The sequence below is a fragment of the Drosophila mauritiana genome, chromosome 3L (genome assembly GCF_004382145.1).
Source record: "Drosophila mauritiana strain mau12 chromosome 3L, ASM438214v1, whole genome shotgun sequence".
Lineage (NCBI taxonomy): Eukaryota > Metazoa > Arthropoda > Insecta > Diptera > Drosophilidae > Drosophila > Drosophila mauritiana.
The window spans coordinates 22,928,600-22,949,426 of NC_046669.1; the positions used below are offsets into that span (position 1 = coordinate 22,928,600).

At 40.1% G+C, this 20,827-nt stretch overlaps 1 protein-coding gene across 3 annotated transcripts in view; it reads right to left on the reverse strand.

Moving 5' to 3' along the window:
- The window catches only part of LOC117140198 (aminopeptidase N), a 64,662-nt gene that overhangs the window by 13,933 nt on the left and 29,902 nt on the right, over positions 1–20,827 (reverse strand). For all 3 annotated transcript variants that reach the window (XM_033302982.1, XM_033302981.1, XM_033302983.1), the window contains exons 6-9: positions 18,548–18,725; positions 6,318–6,463; positions 6,071–6,221; positions 5,312–6,006 (exon numbers count right to left, since the gene is read on the reverse strand). In XM_033302982.1, the coding sequence (XP_033158873.1) occupies positions 5,312–6,006; positions 6,071–6,221; positions 6,318–6,463; positions 18,548–18,725 (1,170 nt within the window). The remainder of the gene's footprint in view (positions 1–5,311; positions 6,007–6,070; positions 6,222–6,317; positions 6,464–18,547; positions 18,726–20,827) is intronic.

Below are 20,827 nucleotides of genomic sequence, written 5' to 3' on the forward strand. Positions count from 1 at the left end.
AAACTCATTGGAAGGGAGAAAATGGATGCCTGGAAACGGTTCGTGTGAAATAATGCCGATGACCCATTGGTGCGCGTATACAAGATTTGGCTCCGCGTGTGTGGCCTGGGTGAAGAGCAGGCGCTCTCCCGGCTTGGACGGTATTAATGGCACTATCTGCAAGGCAGCCTGCGCGCCATACCTCCTAGCATCGTTGTATTCCAGATGCATTCCATTGGGATACTTTCCCACCGGGTGGAAGTGTCCACGAGCAGTCTCTCTACTCAAGAGACGCAGTCGAGGCGAAAGAAAAGACATACGGACGGAAAAAGGATACGACGGACAGCGGTAACCTTTTGCGAGCTAAATTGGTTTGGCGATAGGACACAGCGCTGATGAAGAGCAATTTGGAAGCTCGCATCCGTGCATTGCCAGGAAGTACCAAGGTGGTTGTATCTCAAAGAAAACCTGCGGAAACATATTGGAAGGCTGCGAGCGTATCTAGGTCGTTAGCGTGAATAATGACGCAGGCTACTCCTCCAGTACCCAAAGGACCCAAAGAATCATCCCGGATTTGAAGAGATGGTCTCTAAAACTGCATGGATATCACTGAGTTGGCGATAAAGCGGCTGTGTGCGGCTGAGAGGGAACAAGCCGCAAGGTAGCAGCAGAATACCAGATAGGGCACAGAGTTCGCAACTAGTTCCTACAAAGCTTCGCCATGCGGAAATACCGCAGAGACTTCACGATTTCAGCCACCAATGGTACCGTCCTCTTGGTTCACTCCAGTAGTCGAGGGACGTTTCCTAATTGTCCGTTGTCACTGTCAATTATTATGTTTAAGTACGACTAGCTTTCCGTTGGATATTGAAGGGTATGCCCTAATCAATCGGTGATGTCTGTCTACTACATTAAGCAAGATTATCAGAAGTATTTCTGGTATAGAGAATTTTACCGCTTCCACATCATTTTGGTAGGGAAGGCTGTTAATTTCTGACAGAATCATATCGGCTTCATCATGATCCACTAAATTCGCTGGTCTATGCCAGTTAGCAGAACCCCATTTTGACTTGGTTAGCTATATTTATTGCCTTTAAGAGTAGAATCGTTGTTGCATGAAAGTCCCCATTTATTTCGTTACCTTTGCTGGTGAAAGCAGTGACATCATTTTAAGGGAGATTCATGTGCTTAGTCATCCCAGTCAGATTTATCCGGTGAACCCCCAACCCATTGATCTTTATGGACCGTGGTCTTCTTTCTGGTGCACTATCCATGCTCTATTCAGTATTCATTAGGGCGTTGATTCCTCGATCCGTGAGAATCAATCCCTCGCTGGCTATCTGTTCGATAGTTTATTCTACTGTTCCTAGATCGAGGTCGTGGGTTATTTTGAACACGCCATTAGTGGGTACTGATTTTTCGCTTAGAAAGATAAAAAGTATGAGAAGGGTCAAGATAAGAACTTTTGATTTAAGCGTTTTACATTTTTTTTTTTAATATTTTGCATGGGTAATTTTGAATAGGGTCGACTGCAACGCAGGAATTTTTGGGATTTTGTCGTATTATTTAATTTACAGGTAGCGCAGGAAGATATTTGAGTACGAATATAGTCGACCTTTGGGAAATAATATGTCTCGAGGAGTAGGATGCAATCTTCTTTGGGGTTTCTGGGTGCTCTGCGATGTTCTCTTTCGATGACATTTAAAGGGATTAAAGGTAGGATTCCGGAAATTGAAACCCGTTTATTACCGACGGCTTTAGGTATTGAGAGAGGGAGTGTTGTAATTTGGATTGTGTATTGTGGTCAATCAGAATTGTGAGGCTTACGTAAGTAACATGCGGGTTTTCACAAGTATAATTTGACGAAATAATAATTTGGTTGCGTTTGACATTATTAGGGGTTTCAACGTGGCGTATGAAAGGCAATATGTATGGTGACTATCAAATCAGACTTGGATGCAGTTGCCGTTCCCAAATGATTGGCTTATGTTGCTACTCGTGAAAGTGCGTCGGCCACTGCATATGACTTGCTGGGCTTATAAATTAACTCTTGATTGTACTCTTCGATTCGGGATTTCCAACGTTTTAATTTGGCGGTAAAGTTTATGTTCCCTTATGCGAACGTCAAGGGCTAATGATCGGTGTAAATTTTGATAGATGCCGTCCAAGTCCCATACTATCGTGAGCATTTTTTTCTCAATTGTGGCGCAACTTTCATCTATTTGACTTAACCAAAATTATTCGTATCAATCAGTGCTTTTGACGCATGTTGTTCCCAATTGCTTTAGACTGTTAAGAAAAGGTTATTGTTAACGGTATTGCACCGGCAGAATTTCTGGGGATTATACAATTTTTCTTAGCACAGGTGTCTGTGAGGATTTGTAGTTTGAACCCACTTTTCGTGTCATACGAAGAGATACGCTAGACAAGCGTCGACCATAAAATTGTATACTCCATCATCAAGGCACTTGACCTCTTCGACAAGTGAATTTTGATCATTTTATGGTGAGGATTCTCGAAATTATATTTTTTTTTTAATGTTCCTGTTGATACTCGCTTGTGGAAGATCCCGGTACCGTTAATGTTGGTTTTATGTGGTAATGCCTCTATGCTTTATGGAAGAAGTTCAGGTTGATGACACCGCCCTCCTCCTGCCAGGGGTTAAAGTTAGATCTGCAGCTTTGCCCTGATTGATTTGGTTTGTTTTTTATTGCTAATCTGACCCCTTGGAATCGGGACATTCCCCCTGCAAATCCGTTCGGACCGTAATTGAACGATTGGCCAGCAAAAGCCTTGTATTGAGGAAGAGGGAATCGAGGGCTGCTCGTTTGTCGATAGAGTCGGGTTGAAAGATGGTCCGGGTGTGGGGAATCTCGGTGTAATTGCTTCTTGTCTCCATATTTTGTTATTCTAAGCAAATTACGTTTTCCACTTATTAACTTACTAATTCCTTCCTTAACTCTCACAACTTTTGTCGTCAGAGCCGAAATTGTGGCACCCAAGCGATTTTTTATTTTTTTTTTCATTTCTTTATTAGTCCTGTAAATTTCCATAGATTTGCCAAATTACTTTTTGGCACGCTCACTCCCACGTCCTGAAGACGCCGAACCGGTAACGCTCACACTTTGGAACAATTTTTAAATTTTTTTCTCATTTTATTCCCCAATATCTATCGATATCCCAGAAAAAATAATCCAATTTGGCGTTCGCATTCACACTGGCTGAGTACCGGGCATCTGATAGTCGGGGAACTCGACTATAACATTCTCTCTTGTTTTCTGTTAAAATTGGGGGTTTTCTTTTTGATTAAGTACAAAGTTAGTTTTAAAGTTTAGCTAAGCTCCGCTGCCCAATTCTACTACCTTGCCAGCGTTTTGTCTGAACTCTTAGGCAAATCCCACATGTCAGCACAGTCACACTCGCAGCGTAAGCAACTTTGTCAACGGTATGCTGCAGAGCTCCAGAGTCGTTTGCCTGTCGTCCGGTGCTGACGCTGCGATGGAGGTGCGGTAGGAATTGCCCTGCTTGCAGAACAATAACCGGTTCTGCAGTGCTGGCAGCGAGCGGGTTGGGAGGTGGAAGCAAGTGCTGCGTGTTAACTCCTGCCCCTTTAAGATCTGCGCCCCGCAGACTAAGTAGCCTTGGTCTGCCCTGGGGTAAGGGGCGGATCAGTGATCACGGAGAGGTCCACTTCCTCCACAGAAAATACAAGAGAGAAAAGATGAGCAGAGCCAATTCTGCCTCCGTAGGGATGAAAGCAACAACTCCTCGGCCACCTCGGACATCTTTTCCAAGTTCTTTAAGCTGATGATATGCACTTAGTCCAGAGATAGGCGGTTATCGTATGCGGTTACTTGTGTTAGGACAGCCGGCAATGCCATCAGGTTGAGTAGCTCGTGTAATTTCGGCCCAACAACTGTTACGACCTCATTGTCATATTAGACGACTAAGTCCCAACTAGACGATGATTCCCACCCTGTTTATCGAGCGATGAGATAGCGTCTTTGCGTCTTTGAGATAGTACTAGACCAATGTCTTAATCCTCCTGTCATTTTTCCCAGGTCAACGACGTGAACCAGCTTGAAGACGCCAGTGATCCTCTAGAAATTGCCGTGCTGAAGCGGGATATCGGGCCTTCATACGTGTAGCCCACATCTACGAAAGGCAGAGCAAAGCTTACAAAAAATAACGTTTAACAAATCATTGCTATACTTTAGTGTATTAACAGTGGTATTTTTAGGAGTTGTTTGTTATATGAAATTCTTAGTGTAATAATGTTGTGTTAAAGATTCTTATTAAATTTTCTATTATTTTTTATGTTAGTTACCCGGATCTAAGGAAACGTATCGCCTTTTTTCCTTTTAAGAAAGGTTTTTAAAATTGGCGAGAAGGAAGAGCCCTGAATTCTTGTTTCACTTCCTTAAATCGGACTTATGAAACATTTTTCAGGATTTTATTTTAATTGTTACTGCGCTGTTTTCCAAGATTGTATGTGACAGGTTATTGAAATTTAGATTTGTTAAGTTCTACCTGCTTTCTACTAACGCTCTGAAGTTTCCTAACCTTTGTTTTCTAAAGCCAACCAATTCCTGGTGTTTAGCCTGCTAGCCTGAACAGTACTAGAAGTGTTGGACTAGCTCAAAATCCTTAAAAGTTTTTGAACAGGTATCCAAAAAGGTGGAGGAAAACCACTTCACTTCGATCTTGTGCGTTGGGGTATGGTACAATTCTATTTCTAGCGATGGGAAGTAGTTTAGGACGGTAGGGCACAAAAGTCCCCCTTTTATTTAATTTTTTTTTTTTTTTTGGGACAGTAAAATAGTTGGAGAGCCTCTTCCAGTCTTCCGTGCAAATTAACCGAAGATTTTGATTCTTAGGGAAAAAGTTCGGCAAATTTGGTAAATTTGTCTATACATCTTAAGTACAGCTTTATACCCAACGTGAATATATCAATGTGAAGTATTTCACAAGGATATGTTGGAACAGGTGTTGATTGTAATTCCCGTTTGCTTGGATGTCTCTCATATTTATAGAGTTTGCTACATTAGCAAGAGGATAATTGGACGCGTATTGTGCTCGTCATCCTCAGGAAGTATAACTTCTCGATGAACTGAACACATACCTCTTTAGGAACCATATGGGCCCTACGATGTTCCCTTTTAATTGCTCCGCAGATATGTTCAGCGTCGGACAAGTCTACAACCTATCTCTGCGTTAGACGTATTTTAAAGAACTTAAAATTCTCGAAGCAAAGATCTTGAATATTTATATATGAATTTTTATATATTTGTATTAAAATTCGTATTTTAAAAGTTAAATATGATATAGATACCTCGTATATACTGGAATGGATTCTCTTTTTTCTTCCGTCCTTAGATATTTTGATAGCATGTTCCAATTGTTGTCGTCATAGTTAACGGGGAAGGGTCCGATTTCCTCTTCATTAACAATTATGAACATATTTTTGCTTGGAAGGTTTGAAATTAACATTTGCCTAGTCTTATTCATCCATATAAATGAACTAGGATTCACAAAATTTAGACTGTCTTGCCGCGTTAACGCAATTGGGATCCACCAAAGCATACTGTCCTGGTCGGGAACATCATGTAGCCTTTCCCTAAGATATACCTTTTGTTGAACAATTGCAGTTTCTGAATCATAATCTCGTATTATTGTGACAAGAGGCAGGCGGCTATGCTTTAACCAAGACTCAGAAATGCTTAATATACTCAGATCACTATCTAGTGAATTATCTGCTATGGCTTGTGTCGTGATTGCATTCCAGAAGTCAGAGCTTTTATACGTTTTAAATTTGTAGTCTGAAATAAAGCTTTGTATTGCGAGTCTAAAAGTGTATTTTCCTACGGTAAGGCAAAGCATTCGAATTATAAGCTGAACTTTTATTGAGGCAAACTCGTGTTTAATTCCTGTTATGTGCGAGTTGGGATACCTCTTGCTTAACTCATAGTACAATGAGTAAAGAATTGTCATTGGATATTTGCCATTAAACTCTTTTCCGCCATTAATCTAAGGAATAAAACTTATATATGTATTTTTCAAAAATCGTATTATATTTATTATATTGACTTACTTCAAAAACGATTTCCGACGCAATAAAACTGATTAGCGCTTTATTCACATTGGCATCAGTCCACCATTCGGGCGTTATCCATATACCAATCCATTGATATATTAGTTCGCGCGATATTTCAAATGCATCTTTCTTTAGAATTTCAGATTCTCTATAAGGATTATGAAATAATATTATTAGTAATAATATTATAGTTATTAATATAATATAGTAATTGTATTAGTAATAAGTAATTAAACACACTTACCTAGCTATCAGAATACCACTTGCGCTAATAAATGGAACTGTTGCAAGGCTAGGTATCGCGATAACATCAAGCTTAGTTATGGGGAGCGGGATACTAAAAAACTTTTGAATTGTGGTATGTGCAACATTAAGTTTGTTTTGGATATCCTAGAAGAAACAGAATACAAATATTTAAAAACTGTACTATATCTAAAAACTGAACTAGACTATAACTAAAAACTATAGTACAAATTTTAATTAAATGTAAATTAAATGATCTGTTAAACCATTAAATAGATTAAAAACAATATATGTATTAAATGTATATTGTCGGAAACTACTACGCCTTACACCTTACACCTACCCTAGGGTTAGAATTTGAAGGGTACTTCATGCCCCTGAAGCCTCAAATACATATAGATTAAAAGTCCTACTGCTTAACTTTTTGGTTCTGCGAGCCGGATCGCCTTTTACGTGTTTGGTTTGGAGATTTCGATTTAATTGTTTGCTTTTATAGAATCGAAATAAATGAAAACGTAATACTCTTTCCCGGGTATTTCCTGATCATTGCATTGAAACAAAAACCGCATTGCAAAATAAAACAAAAGCTAGCTAGTGGAAACGCCCAAGCTAAATTTCAAAATTTTTCTGGCTTATCGATAGATATTGGGGAAGAAATTGAGAAAATAAAAGAAGAAAATAAAATAAAATCTTGAAAAGTGTGTACGTGGGACTTAGAGTGGGCGGTACAAAATGAATCAACAAACTTGGGCTGCGTATCTGGAATCTGCATGTTTAATCCCAATTCTCTAGCTTTATTAGTTCCTGGGATCGAGGCGTTTGAAATACCATACAAAGTGGGTTATTGTATATTATATTATAAGTATTGTATACTTACCCGTATATTCGAGCTACTTTAAGCTCATAGATATGGAACTTTCGGGAAAAAAAGCCACAAAAATCTTAAGTCATAGCGAGTTTCAGCTTCAGGCAACCCTAATTTTGAATCTATGCATGGCAAAATCTTAGCACATATCAAGTAACAATGACTAAGAGTCATCGATATTTCCCTGAGGTCATCCGAAATAATTCCCTACAGAAAAATGTTTTTCAGGTTATCATTGACATGACATGTCCCCATTTGTATAATGCTAGTAGATGTAGCGTGTAACGGTTGGCAACAGTGCGACCAAAAGAAGATTAACAGGACCTGCATTAACAGAATCGAAAGCTAGTTAACAGAACCGGAAAAAGATGATGCGTAAGTTCAGACAAAGATGAAAGTAAGCACGCTGCCGCTATCCCAAATGTTTCAGGAGGGCCAGGGACACGGACAGGGTGACAGTGGCGTCCCGGAAAGCTGTGAACCGAATCATACAAGTATAACGCAGGACAACAGAATAAGCCCCTAGGGACCAGGTCAGCAGAATCGCAACAACAAGGCAACGGCAGCGTTCCATCTCCAAGGTGGAATGGTTAAGCCACCTTACACCATGCCACCGCCAACTGGTATAACGTAAACCAATGTTATTTGGTAAAATGAGTTAAGTTGAAGAAAACATGCTTTGATTATAAATAAAAATATTTCTGCTATAACAGCTTGATTGTGATAACGCCGGATAAATGCTTGACTCATATTTATGAATTTATTAAGCGTTTCCGACCATATAAAGTATATATATTCGTGATCTAGATCAATAGCCGAGTCGATCTGGTCATGTCCGTCTGTCAGTCCGTATGAACGTCGAGATCTCAGGAACCATAGAAACTAGAGAGTTAAGCATAAAGTTTCCAGTGACATAGACGCAGCGAAAGTTTGTTGATTCATGTTGCCATGCAAATTCTTACACCCCCAAACCGCCCAAAACTGCATCGCCCACACTTTGATTAGATATTTTTTCAACGTTTATTAGTCTTTTAAATTTCTATCGATTTGCCAAAAAACTTTTTGCCTTACACTCTTACACCCACAAACCGCCTAAAACTGCCGCACACACACTTTTGCAAAACATTTCGATAGTTCGTCATATTTTTATAAGCCTTGTAAATTTCTATCGATTTGCCAAGTTACTCTTTGCCACGCCCACTCTTACGCCTACAAGCCGCCTAAAATTGCCACTTCCACACATTTTTACAATTATAAAAGTTTTTCTCATTTTAATTACCAATATCTATCGATGTCCCAGAAAAATTAAGAAATTTCGCGTTCACATTTCCACTAGCAGGTAACGGGTATCTGATAATTGCAGAAGTCGACTATAGCATTCCCTCTTCTTTTTCTTTTATTATTTTCTATTATTATACATATGTATCTTCAGGTTGAGTAAGTGGTTCAATTTTGAACCGAAAAAGGCTTTCAAGACTTCTTAGCAGTAATAGTCAACGTGCGACAACGATATTTCGAGGAAGCCCCAGACAGAAGAAGACGTCGGGGTAGCTTCACTAGACTTGACTTTTTTTCTTCACAGGAGGATTAATACTAATTTAAACCCAAGAAAGACGGGACCGTGGAGTGGTGAACTCGCCGGCTGGAAGGAGGGAGAGCGAGAAGACGAAGAGAGCGAAGCGAAAGTTCGAGCGCAAGTGCTTGCCGCTCACACTGCACGTCAGAACTTCGCGCTCTTCTGGCGTGAACATTCTCTATTCCCGGATTCCCTGGCAGACTCGGCAGCGGTTGAATTGAATACCTAGGATTGAATAACGCGACTTAGTTTGGGAAGACTACACCTTGGACCCCGTAATGGAGAAAGAGGCTTTATCTGAAGGAACGGAAGACTCTCCGTCCTCCGCATTTGGGAGAATGACCTTTTGGACAGGGCGCTTTTAGCCGCCAATTGTTCGCAGAATGCCCTCCATGACCACTAGACTGTCGTCGACTTGGAGACTTGGTCGGAAATGGTCATTTATTGCGCTTGTGGAGTTCTTTAGGATAGCAAGTTCCTAGAAAGCAAACTTGCTGCCGCACAAAGGCCTTGACATTCTCCAAATGTACCCGCTACGATGCAAGCAAAGGCCGCTAAGAACTTCTCAGTTGTAAGATCGTAGGTGGCTTACAAATGAATCGGCTTCGGTGAAAAACACAATGTTCGAGAAGAGACTCTATCTGTCGGCAAATCGCCCATCAGATGGGTTTAAGATCTCTTCTTGTAAGTCGTGCAAATCTTACACGAATTCGATGTGGTCTTCACCAGATTTTTGATATTAGGAATCCAATACTTCGATTGGATCAGGCGTACGATTAATGGACTACCGCCGTGAAGAGCTATCTAGTGAGCGAATTGGATAAGAATTAGAAACGTAGGGAAGAATTATCGGATGGCGTTCATCATATTGTAGGCCTCTGGAGGCAGTGAGGCGGCCGCATGCCCTTAAAAGGCCGTGTTGCTCCATGAATGGAATCAGGTTTAGTAACGGACTGGGCACTGGAAGGGGACTTTTATCTGCCAGATGCTTCTGCTCTTGTCCGTATGCTCAATGCTGCGCCAAGGAGATCAAAGTTTTTTCTGTCTGTCGGATTTCTTCACTAGTGGGCCGTGAATTGGGCGTGATCAAGTACTAGCAGCAGCTCTTTAGGATAAGTCGAACTCATGCCAGAACTCCAGTTTAGGAAAACGTTATAGGAAGTCAATAGACGGGGCCACTCTGGTCCGTGCCCCCAGAGATGATTACCAATTCATGTAGGGATGTGACTGGATAGATCGGCGGAGTTTTGTTCAGATCGTGTGCGACTGGTGTCGCCTGCGTGATCTTGGCAACTCTGTTGGCCACAAACGTGGTCCAGTTGCAAGCAGGCTTTCGTAACCGGGTTAGCACAACAGTAGAATCTGTCCAGCAGTGGATACCTGAACTGGCATGCTGGCATGTGCGGAATTATTTCACCGAAGACACTCGTGTTTTGGCTGTAAGCAGGCGAGTCGAGATCAATCTCCACGCGGATGTAGATAGCCGCTTCCTTCATCCGTCATGCTCTATGGTTACCTCAGGCTGATACCAGACCCGAACGCGGATCTGGTTGAGGTCGGAATACTCATCTAAGAACGATTGCCACCTCTGACTCATTTCCGTGGTAACCTTATCGTCCCAGTCTTAGTCCTGCAATCAAATCTCCTGCATGAAAACGGATGATGAACGGAGCCAGCCACCCGTCAGAATCGAACAACCAAGCGATTTGGGTCAAAAATTCTCGCTTTGTATGTCAGGGTTCAAAAGCCAGGAGGGACGAAATAGAATTCCACAGAATACCGAGCGTCTTATGCGGTTAGAACTAAAGGAATTCGACTTTACAGCCGAGTACCTAAAGGGGAAAGACAATTTTGTGACAGATGTCCTATCCAGGATAATCATATCCGAACTGAAAAACCTACATTGTTAAGTCCGGAAATAAGGTCATATTTTAAAGAAATTTTAAATACCTTAATTGGAGTAATATGACACGTTCGGTAAAAGAAGACGTATACTATTTTTGAGTCTTTTATTCTGAAGTACGGTCCAATGAGGACGTTCATTACAAACATGGGAGCAGAATATAAAAATTCAATTATAAATTAAATGTGCAAATTTTTAAAAATTGGCAATGTAACTTCTACAGCACAACCAGGCAGTTGGAAGAGTAGAAAAAAGCCATAAAACCTTCACAGAATATATCCGTTCCTATATACCAATGTATATAGACAAAACAGATTGTGACGTTTTTTTTTCCATATTTCATTTCCTGTTCATAAGAGTCAGTTTTCGGCAAACAAAGAAACTTGCCAAAATATTTGAACAGCGAACATAGTATAGATCCTTTGTATAATGTGGATGACTATGCAACAGAATCAAAATATAGTTCATAAATAGCATACAAACAAGCTAATCAACAAAACTGTCTTGTAGAATTGCCCTTTTCAACGTGAAAATAATAATAAATATCAAAACAAGAAAAAATCAAATTTGTATTCTCTACATATATATTTAAATATTCAATACCAATTTTTAAGCAAAAAAAAATTAATTATTTTAAGAAAAAAAAAAATAATTTAAGTGACTTTATAATATATTATATTATGACTTTATATAATATTACGTTATTTTTCAAAAGGAGGGAGATGTACTATATGCGGTTTCTCATGTAATCTAATGTCCACTGACTCCAGTACGGTTATAAAGAATAGCAGCCAAAACCCTTTTTTTTTAATTTTTTATATATTTATACTTTATTAAGGCATACGGGCTAGCTGAAAACCCCTTTGTCCCCTTGGTCGCTATTAATTCAGCCCTTGCAGGCGCGCCGGCTAACAATAGTTAGCTGTAACCAAACAATAATACAAATATAACAATTAACAATATAACAATTAACAATATAACAATTATGAGCAGAGCCGGTGGTGTTTTCCATTTCAGCGTGTAGGACACATTCGCTGATTTGTCAGCATTGATGCCAATTTTGCAGCGTTTTGCCCATTACGCAAATGTAAATGAGATGTCCTGAATGCCATCAGCAGCATCGTGTTCGCAGCAGGTCCTGTAGATGACACACACGTCGTCAGCAAATGTGGCGAACATTGATGACCCGGGTAGGCTAAAGTCTGGCCGCGGATGTCGTAGTTGTACAGGCAGTAAAGCAGCGGACCAAGTACACTTCCCTGTGGAACTCCGGCTGCCACATTATGCTCATTTGACAGAGCCGAGTAGAATCGTACCGCAAATCTCCTCTTTTCGAGATACGACCTCAGGAGGCCGAATTATGGTGCAGGCAGAGTTTTCTTAATTTTAGGCAGTATACCGGGGTGCAACACCCGTTCGAACGCCTCACGTATATAGGAAGATGCAGCGCACTCTTCTCTACTCCTTGTTTTCGAAAGCGAATAGGATTTGCTCGACCACTCGGTGTAGTTGTTCCACCGTACAGTGTCCAGTACGAAAACCAAACTGATGCCCGGGCAGGATTCGACTAGGGCGCGATGTAAAACACACTTTGCTCTGTTCCAATCCGCTTTGTCCAGCAGGTGGCGAGACCTCATCCATCTTTTACGTAAACGCCTCTTCTCAGCTATAAGGAGCAGAATCTCTCTGGTGATCGGGATTAGCTGCTGTGGGCCTCTGCACCGGGCTAGGAGTTGCCAGTCTGGCTGCAGCCTTGATATTATGGATGAGAGTGTCAACAGCTTCTTCTAGGTCCCTTTCTGAGTTTATCGCCGAACTTAGGTTCAGAGAGGACTCAAGATGCTCATGGAATCGTTCCAGGTCAGTATGCCTACCGATTAGTCGCTCCATCTTGGGATAAGCTGTAGCTGTTGCATCTAGTGATTATAAGTGGTAGATGGTCGGAGCTGAGCTCAGCAACGGACCGTATCTCAGCATGCATGTCCAGTATACCCCTGCTGACAGCAAAATCGATATAGCCTGGGGAGCCTCTACTGCCGTACGGGAATCTTGTAGGACCTCCGGGAGCTCATATCTGAGCTTAGGACCAGATTCGTTAGCGCTCGACCTCTTCGATTGCATCTCCCCGCCACAAAGCCAGTGGGATGCATTCCAGTCGCCCGTGACGAGGAGTTCGGAACATTGTTGATCCAGAATGCATTTAAATTCGTCCGTATTCCATATGAACCTCGGAGGGCAGTATATTGCGCAAAAATTAACAGGGCCATGGCCCGTCTCGATGCCTGCAGACGCGAGTTGCACCTTGTCAGTGGCTATTGGTGTCAGAGGGAAGTGGACTAGGCTGGATTTGACCAGGGTCGCTAAACCACCTTTGGCGTTACCGTCGTTCGGATCGTTGGCAGTGTAGGACTCAAATCCAAATATTTTCGGTGCCTGTGCATCCTTGCAATGAGTCTCGCTGAGCAGCAGGACAACGATCTCGTTACATTCCACTTCGGGCAGCTTCGTGGACACGCCATCGGCGTCATTATGGCGCTTGGAGAGCAGTGAGAGCAGATTGATGATCTGCCCCTGCTGCTGTTACTGTTGTTGCTGTTGTTTCATCATCATCATCACTAATTCCACCTGCTTCTCTTGAATCGAGCGCAAAGAATTAATAAATTAATACCTGTATTTAGCGTTTGCAGGATGGCTTCAATGCTGCTGCTAGCATCCGTCGCCACTCCACTTCTGGGTCTGGATCGCTGCATGAACGCTTGTAGTTTGCTGCAACATTTATAATTTGCAGGTTGCTGTCCACCACAGTTGTAGCAAGTGCACAGCTCGATGCGTGGCCTAGTACAGTCCTTGGCTGGGTGTTCGCCGGCACATTACTGCTTACGGCAGTATTTCGCTGTGTGGCCAAACTGCTGCCTACTCTCATATGGCATAGTATCTTTACTGCCAGAATCTCTCTATTGTTTGCCGCAGCAGTAATGTTCAGGAAGAACATGTTGACTGCCAGAACTTTTGAGGTACCTGTTGCGTTTCGCCTTAGCGGTGTATGTATGTCGAGTATGTAGCGTACTGTGGTGCAGGCCTTTCACGCATACCCTGAAAGGCCTGTCTCCTTTTAGCTGGTAACTCTTCGTTCTCGAGCCAGTTGACTATGTGTCAGCCGCGTAAATCCTCAGGACACCGCCCATTGACGCCCTATCCTCAACCTTTTTAATGTTCATTATATTTACCCTCCATTACTATAGGAGGTGGCTTGGACTTCGCATTGTTGAGTGAGCTGGTGATACCAGCGGAGGCTGCATCCCACTTAGCGGCAGCTTGGTGACTGGTACTGGGCTGGTCACACAGATTGCCAATATCATCATCATTGACGTCTCTTGAATTACTATTTGTAGACAAGGTAGAGACTTTTCAGCAATTGCTCGCGAATCTCTCTCGGGCCCACGCCAGCAATTTGCTTCATCAACGTGAAGTCTACTGATTTTTGCGGTGGGCCATTATTTTCCATTTCCTGTTGTGATTTTTAACGACACGAATTTGACAATTTTAAGACACACCTGTAAGTATGCAACAAGCTTTGAGCTTTGGAAGCTTTGAGCTTCCAAACAGCTGTTTGTGCGATCGCGTGGCAGCTGGGCAGCGTACTATGGGGCCTTTGGCCTGTTTTTTTTTACAATAATGTGTTTTTCACAAGTATGCAAATTTGAAGTATTTTAGTATTAATAGATTGGAAATACGTTAAACTGTTTTGTTATAGCCCGCAAATGTTAATTTAACAGTGCACCGTTATAATAACAGCTGTTAAAGTCGGCTGTTGCGAGCTTATACCACGTGGCTGCATTGCTCCCAAAATTTAGCTTAACTTTCAAAGTGTTAAAATTTAAAAAGAAGAAGAAGAAGAGTATAATTTGAAATGGATAATCAATCTTTAGGTTTTTATTATGTGTTGCTATTTGCTATTTATTGTGTGCGTCTCTTTCTAATAATTTATACATTTAGCAAGTGGTGTCAACATGTAGTTGTTTGAAACAAATTACAACTTTAAATAGAGCTACAACAATTTGTTCAAATTTGTTCAGTAAGTGTTTATATCCATGTTGTAGTGTGTTCAATTCCTAACTCATATCACGTAGTCTCTATGTGCGTTTTTTGCGGGTTTTTGAGAAATTTCATTTTTTAGGGAACAACATCTCGATTGCCAATGGTGCCCTGTTGGAAGTGTGGCACAAGCAAAAGGGTGTTCTTCAAAAGGAAAATGCTATTTTCACTTTTATCAGTAGTCATTTTTCTGATAGCAAGCTAGACTTTAATGAACGATTAACGAATAATAGTAATAACGAATGTTTTCAGTCAATCTTTTGCGAAATTGGAGAAAATGCGATCGAAAAATAAATGAATTTTCGAAAGTTTATTCAAAGTGGTTAGAAGAACACCTAGTCCTGAAGGAAAAAAAAGAATAATAAAAAGAAAAGGAAATTAGCTGGACGCCCGAAAACGTCATATTATTTAAAAAGTTTGAGTGGCCGAAGACAGCAAGCAGATGAACTCGTAAGGGCGCAGAATCACAACGAACGTCTTTTGATTCAAGCTGCAATGCTAGCTGCACGGAAGCGCGGCCTGCTGGATATTGCAGACAAACTTAAAATTCTTTTGTTGAACCCAGCCAAGGCAAATATAAATAATATCCCATAATATCATCAATAAATTTAAAGAGGCGCGTTCGAAAACATAAGCGACTCTCTTCCACTAGAAGTCATTCTAATGTTAGCTTGCGAATTAGAACCTGACACCGATTCTTCAGACTCTACTGATTGTAAAGAGGAAGACGATTATGAATTTTTATACAATATGGAAATTAAAAAGGAACTTTTAAAATATAATATTAAAAAAAAAAAAAAATGGGGCGGAGTTGGGACACGCCCACTTTTCCAAAATATTCCTGGGGGAATAGGCCAAATGCCCCACAGTGCAGCGGAGCCCCCATTCCAATAAATGTCTTTTTTGAATGAAAATTTTTAATTTTCACTATTATATCACTGATAGTGACTTGGGGGGTCACTATTTACTATATATGTGCCAGTATTCTGGACTTGTCCATAAGTTTTTACCGCGAAAACTAATTTCACTTTATCCTCATCTTCTTCACTTAATAAATAATAATTAAAAAAAAAATTATCCTCTTTTTCAGCTGCGTATTGTTAGACACGAACCATTTCTCCTATTGTGCCAAAACATTGTAACACTTTGTTGCAATGCGCATATAAACGTTGGACTTCAATTCGAATGATACGATATGATGATATGTGTTGAATTTAAGGCTTGACCAAAGACACTAGAATAACAAGATGCGTAACGCCATACGATTTTTCGGCACACGATTTTTTCGCCGTGGGTCCAGGCTCTCTCGATTTTTTGTTCGAGATCGAGAGAGCGGAGAGCGCTACAGCGAACAGCTCTTTTCTTAGCATACAGTGACAACTGTATGTGTGCACACGTTTAATTTGACAAAAAATGCACTTCACCTTAGAAGTTCTTATATTTTAATTCTATATTATTTTTGATCAATTGGCACCATGCGAAAAATTCTTGTATTGCATTGCCTTAACGTTATTATTATTTAAATATAGCTTAGAAATACTAATAGCCAAATCATAATATCATGCAAAAAAATTTCAAAAATGACTTTATTAGAATATTTGTCATTAGAGTATTCAGCTTGCGACGTGTGGAACATTAATAAGGCAATGATTGTTGAGTGCTTGTGTCCGCACTTCAGTTTACTTTTGCAACAAACTGTTTTCATATTTTTATTTATTTTATAAATTTTTATTTTCTACTACTTTTATTTTTATAAAATATTTATTTCTCAATGTAATGTCTTCTTTTTGGAAAATTTATGTTTTAAATTACAGTAGTTATAATAATTTCCCTTGTATTTACTTTAATTATTTAGTATATTTATTAAGTCATTTGACTTAATTAGAATGTACGAAAATTATCTATTTGTATTATTTAAAATGCGCATTATATTCAGTTGTATGTAAATGAACAATTTTTATTATTTAAAATGCACATTAGAAAGTTGTTTTTCAGTTTTTTTTTTATATTCCAATTTGATATTTTTAAAAAGCGCGCAATTTCATAATTTTGCTACGAAATTGACCAAAACTCCAAACATGTAAATTGTTTTTTTCGATCAGAATTGATTTCGGTCCGAAAATCGTCTTCTAGCACAACACGCACACATATACACGTTCTCGTATCTTGTTTTTACTCACACAAGCAAGCAAATTATATTTTTAGATTTCTTACGCTCTCAGCATAAGCCAGCGGAAAGAGAGCAATTTTGGCAGTCAACAAAAAAGTGGCTGCATAGTGCCAAACCAATGTATGGCCGTTACGCATCTTGTTATTCTAGTGTCTTTGGCTTGCTGTTACCGGATATCTCACTCACTTCTTGTGTGACGCGTTGATTATCCAGGTTGAGTCGCTTTTCGGTTTCATCCGTGATGAAACTAACGAAGGAGATGAATGCGTCCAGATTTATCTTGGATGTGAAACAGCGCCGTTGCCAGTAGCCCTTTTCTGGCTGAGCGATGGAGATGGAGACGGCTGATCGAAAATCATTGAGTTATTTGTGGGGGCAAAAAAATTGGTAATGTGTTTTGCGTGGATCGACAAACTTTGCATCGCGATCGTTATGGGCATTCCTTAATTTTGTATGTCCTTCTGTCTAATTAAGATCCGCGAACGCCTTGCAACTTGCGATGAAATGCAATGTTGACTGACAATGTAGGCATTCGGAAGTCGTGTTTATAAATGTATTAGATGAAGAACGCTTTCCTGGTTGTAGCGTCCTTCTGCTGGCCTGGTTGACCTGTGATCGTCATATCGGAGTCGACCTTATGCCCGCAGGCCATGTTTAATTATGCCTCCAGCATAAGGACATTTATTGCCATTTTGACTTACCATACGATCTAGATAGCTCTCAAATATGATACCGTGATAACGTAGTAAGCTTAAATGGCTCCAAGTGCACAGTTATGATCTTTTGTCGTGTCAACCGAATACCGAATTCGCGAACACACGAATAACACTTTAAACGGCGCTCTTTGAACAGAATAACACCGGTTGGTGATACGGGTTGGGTCTGCAGATAGTCCGGACTAAATATTCACTTGTCGTGGTAGGCTAATTTGGACAGGTGGAATCATTGGTTGAGAAACAAGTCGAGACAAATCGGAATTTTCTAAATATTTTTTTTTCCATTATTTGGTTGTGACAAACTGGACAAAACTGATACTCCCATACTCCCATTTGTAAAATTTGTTGTATTGTCTTACAAATTTCTATCAATAAGCCAAATACTTTTGGACATGACCCCTCCTATCGATAGAAAGCTAGTACAAAAAAAAAATTTTAAATATCTTGCAAAACTCGACTCTCTTGTTTTATATAGCAATTGTTAAGTGTTTGGATATTTATATTTTTGTCTTCACCTACAAGCAATTACAATAATGATTGGTCGTTTTAAGATACATTTATAGTTACCTCGTTGGAATATCTGTTAGCGTAAGAAAGGTAGTTTAAATGTGTTTATATATGTATATATTGTATATAGTGCAAACAAGAATTATTAAAAAAATTTTTTTTTTTTGGGGAACATGGAGTTTAGTATCTTTCAGAAAATTTCGAACCTAAAGTTGACTCAAGTCGTAGGTGGCCAATTTTAGTTTCATCGGGCTCCTGGTGTTCTTTTGGGTACCGGTTTCAACATTTAAATCGAGCGGCAAAATGTAATCGCATATTTATTGGTTTTCGGTATAACAGCTGAGTATCTGGTATCTGATAAAGGGGTCAAATAATAAATTTCGTGTAAAAAATTCTTACCAATATAATGGTTGATGAGAGGTTATTGCTCCAAATATGTATAGCAGGAATATCTGAAGATTTTTGAATTTTATGTTCGTTCCACGTATGCATTTTTAATATTACAAAGCCAAAAGCATGTGAAGACATTGGCGCAGTGGGATGAAAAAAATCCAAGCTGTAACCACGTAATTTAGGGCTGAAATATAAATACAAGAAGAGCTTTAATTGGGTAAAGAAACTTTTTATTTCTATAAAAAATGTTCTTTTTATAAATATGTAAGTCGGTAAATCAATTCAAAGCTACTGCCAACTATTCCAATTTAACACAACACTGGTTGAGATATGGTGGACGGGAATCAGACAAATGCAAGTTCCCGATTGAATCTTGTACATACTTTTCTGTGTATTAATACACACAGTGGTATATGGGATCCAAATAATCGAAACGTATGCCACCCTAAAACGGACAGATGAAGGGTACAGATATCCAAACTGCATGATTGTGACTAACCAACCCGAAAATGGCATACGCCTTTGGGAGATTAAAATTCAAGAAAAAAATTGAATTTTTTATTAAAAAGGGCCCCATGATCCAAAATCTTATCCAACAGAGGCGTGGGTTGACTACCTATGAAATAAAAGGTAATTGTTAAATAAAATTAACTCTCTTTTTAGAGTGCCGCACACAGTACTTTGCCGAACTCCTGGGTTTGCTTATTGTGGCCTTGGGAATTCAGATCTTAGTTGGATTGTCGGTGGAAATCAAAGACGTAAATAAAATAAAATCGTTTTTACTTTATTTTATTGTATTTAAGCGGATTCCATTGGTAAGGTTCCATTTAGATAGAATCCCAATGTAAAACTGAATTTACAAAATGCATTGCTTAAAACTATGGCTTTTATTAGTGACAGCGACGAGGGCAGCGAAACTTTGGCCAGAAATTGCTTAAAACTGTGGCCTTATCTATACGTCGCTGGGATGCATCTTTTGTTTAAATAATTTGGATTGGACAGAGTATTTATGCTGACGAATGAGTTCGCATGCTGGACCCTTTGCTTAAAGGCTTGAAAATTGTTTAGGCGCGATTGCGAGAAAGAATTATGTCGCCTGAGAAGCTTAAATGTTTACGTCGTATTAATTCTTTATGACAAATGAAATAATACCCATACCCTCGGGATATACAGGTAGTTGACTGGGGTTAGGTGTCTAGGTTATTTGCTATAGGTTATTTGCTATATCCTTCACGTTTATTGGTTTAGTATCATCTTATAATATCATATAATAATATCATATCAGAGAAAATGGTATACTAGATCGCAGAGTCTGACTAATTTGTATCGATATGCAATAAATATTTTGGACATTCGGGCTCAGAAGATTATACTTGTTCGTCCTACCAAATTTTAATTAAAGGTGATCACCCGGTTACCAGTAACCTTAATCCTTATTTGTTTCGCGTTACACTTTGATTTGACCTTCCGTTGTAGGATTCTACTCCGCCGGGGAAAATAATTTCCACTATCCTGAAATTGCTGTCGTACGCGGACTCAAAGTAGCCAATGCTACTGCCTGTCTTCACCGCGATCCTGCCACGCATGCCGGTTCCTGTTAGGATTTTCCATTGGTGCGGCGTTGCCAATCGAAGATCTTAAAATCTTAGCAGGGTGATCCTTCATGTGCCGATAATTTCAATATTTTTGCGCATCGATTATCACTATCGAGTGCCAACCGACCGCCTTGTGTTCTAGGCCCCCCCTTCCCTGAGCACTGATGACTATAAACAAATTTATTTACCGGCAAGTTTGATGCCTCCAAGTGTTTCATCTTTTTCAATCTTGTTCGTTCCTTTGCCTCAGCTCTTTTCTGCATGACTCCACTACTTGTACTTTGGGATACTTTGACTGTGCCGGTGCCTGGCGTTCCTCTCTTTGTAGTCTTCTGGGCTTTCAGTGTTTGTGAGGCAGAAACTGTATTCTGGCTTGGCCTGTCGCTGAAAGAGTAGACTTTGTTGACTCTGGCTGTGTCGATCGTGACAGTATGTGACCCCACTAATCGTCCCCGCTGCGGAAATTCTGCTCCTCTTCGATTAATTGGCCTGTTATTTTGGAAAATCGGAACCTTGGAACCCCTGCTGATTGCTGGTCGTCTCTCACTTTAGGACAGCATTCCATGCTTCTGATTCCTTTTCTTCCGCACATCCAGCAGAACAGCAACCGTTGGTTTCGGCAGCCTCTTTACCAATGCACCAGCGTTAGGCTTCTTGCGGATTTTCAAAGTTCGTTCGGTTCTGATTAGAT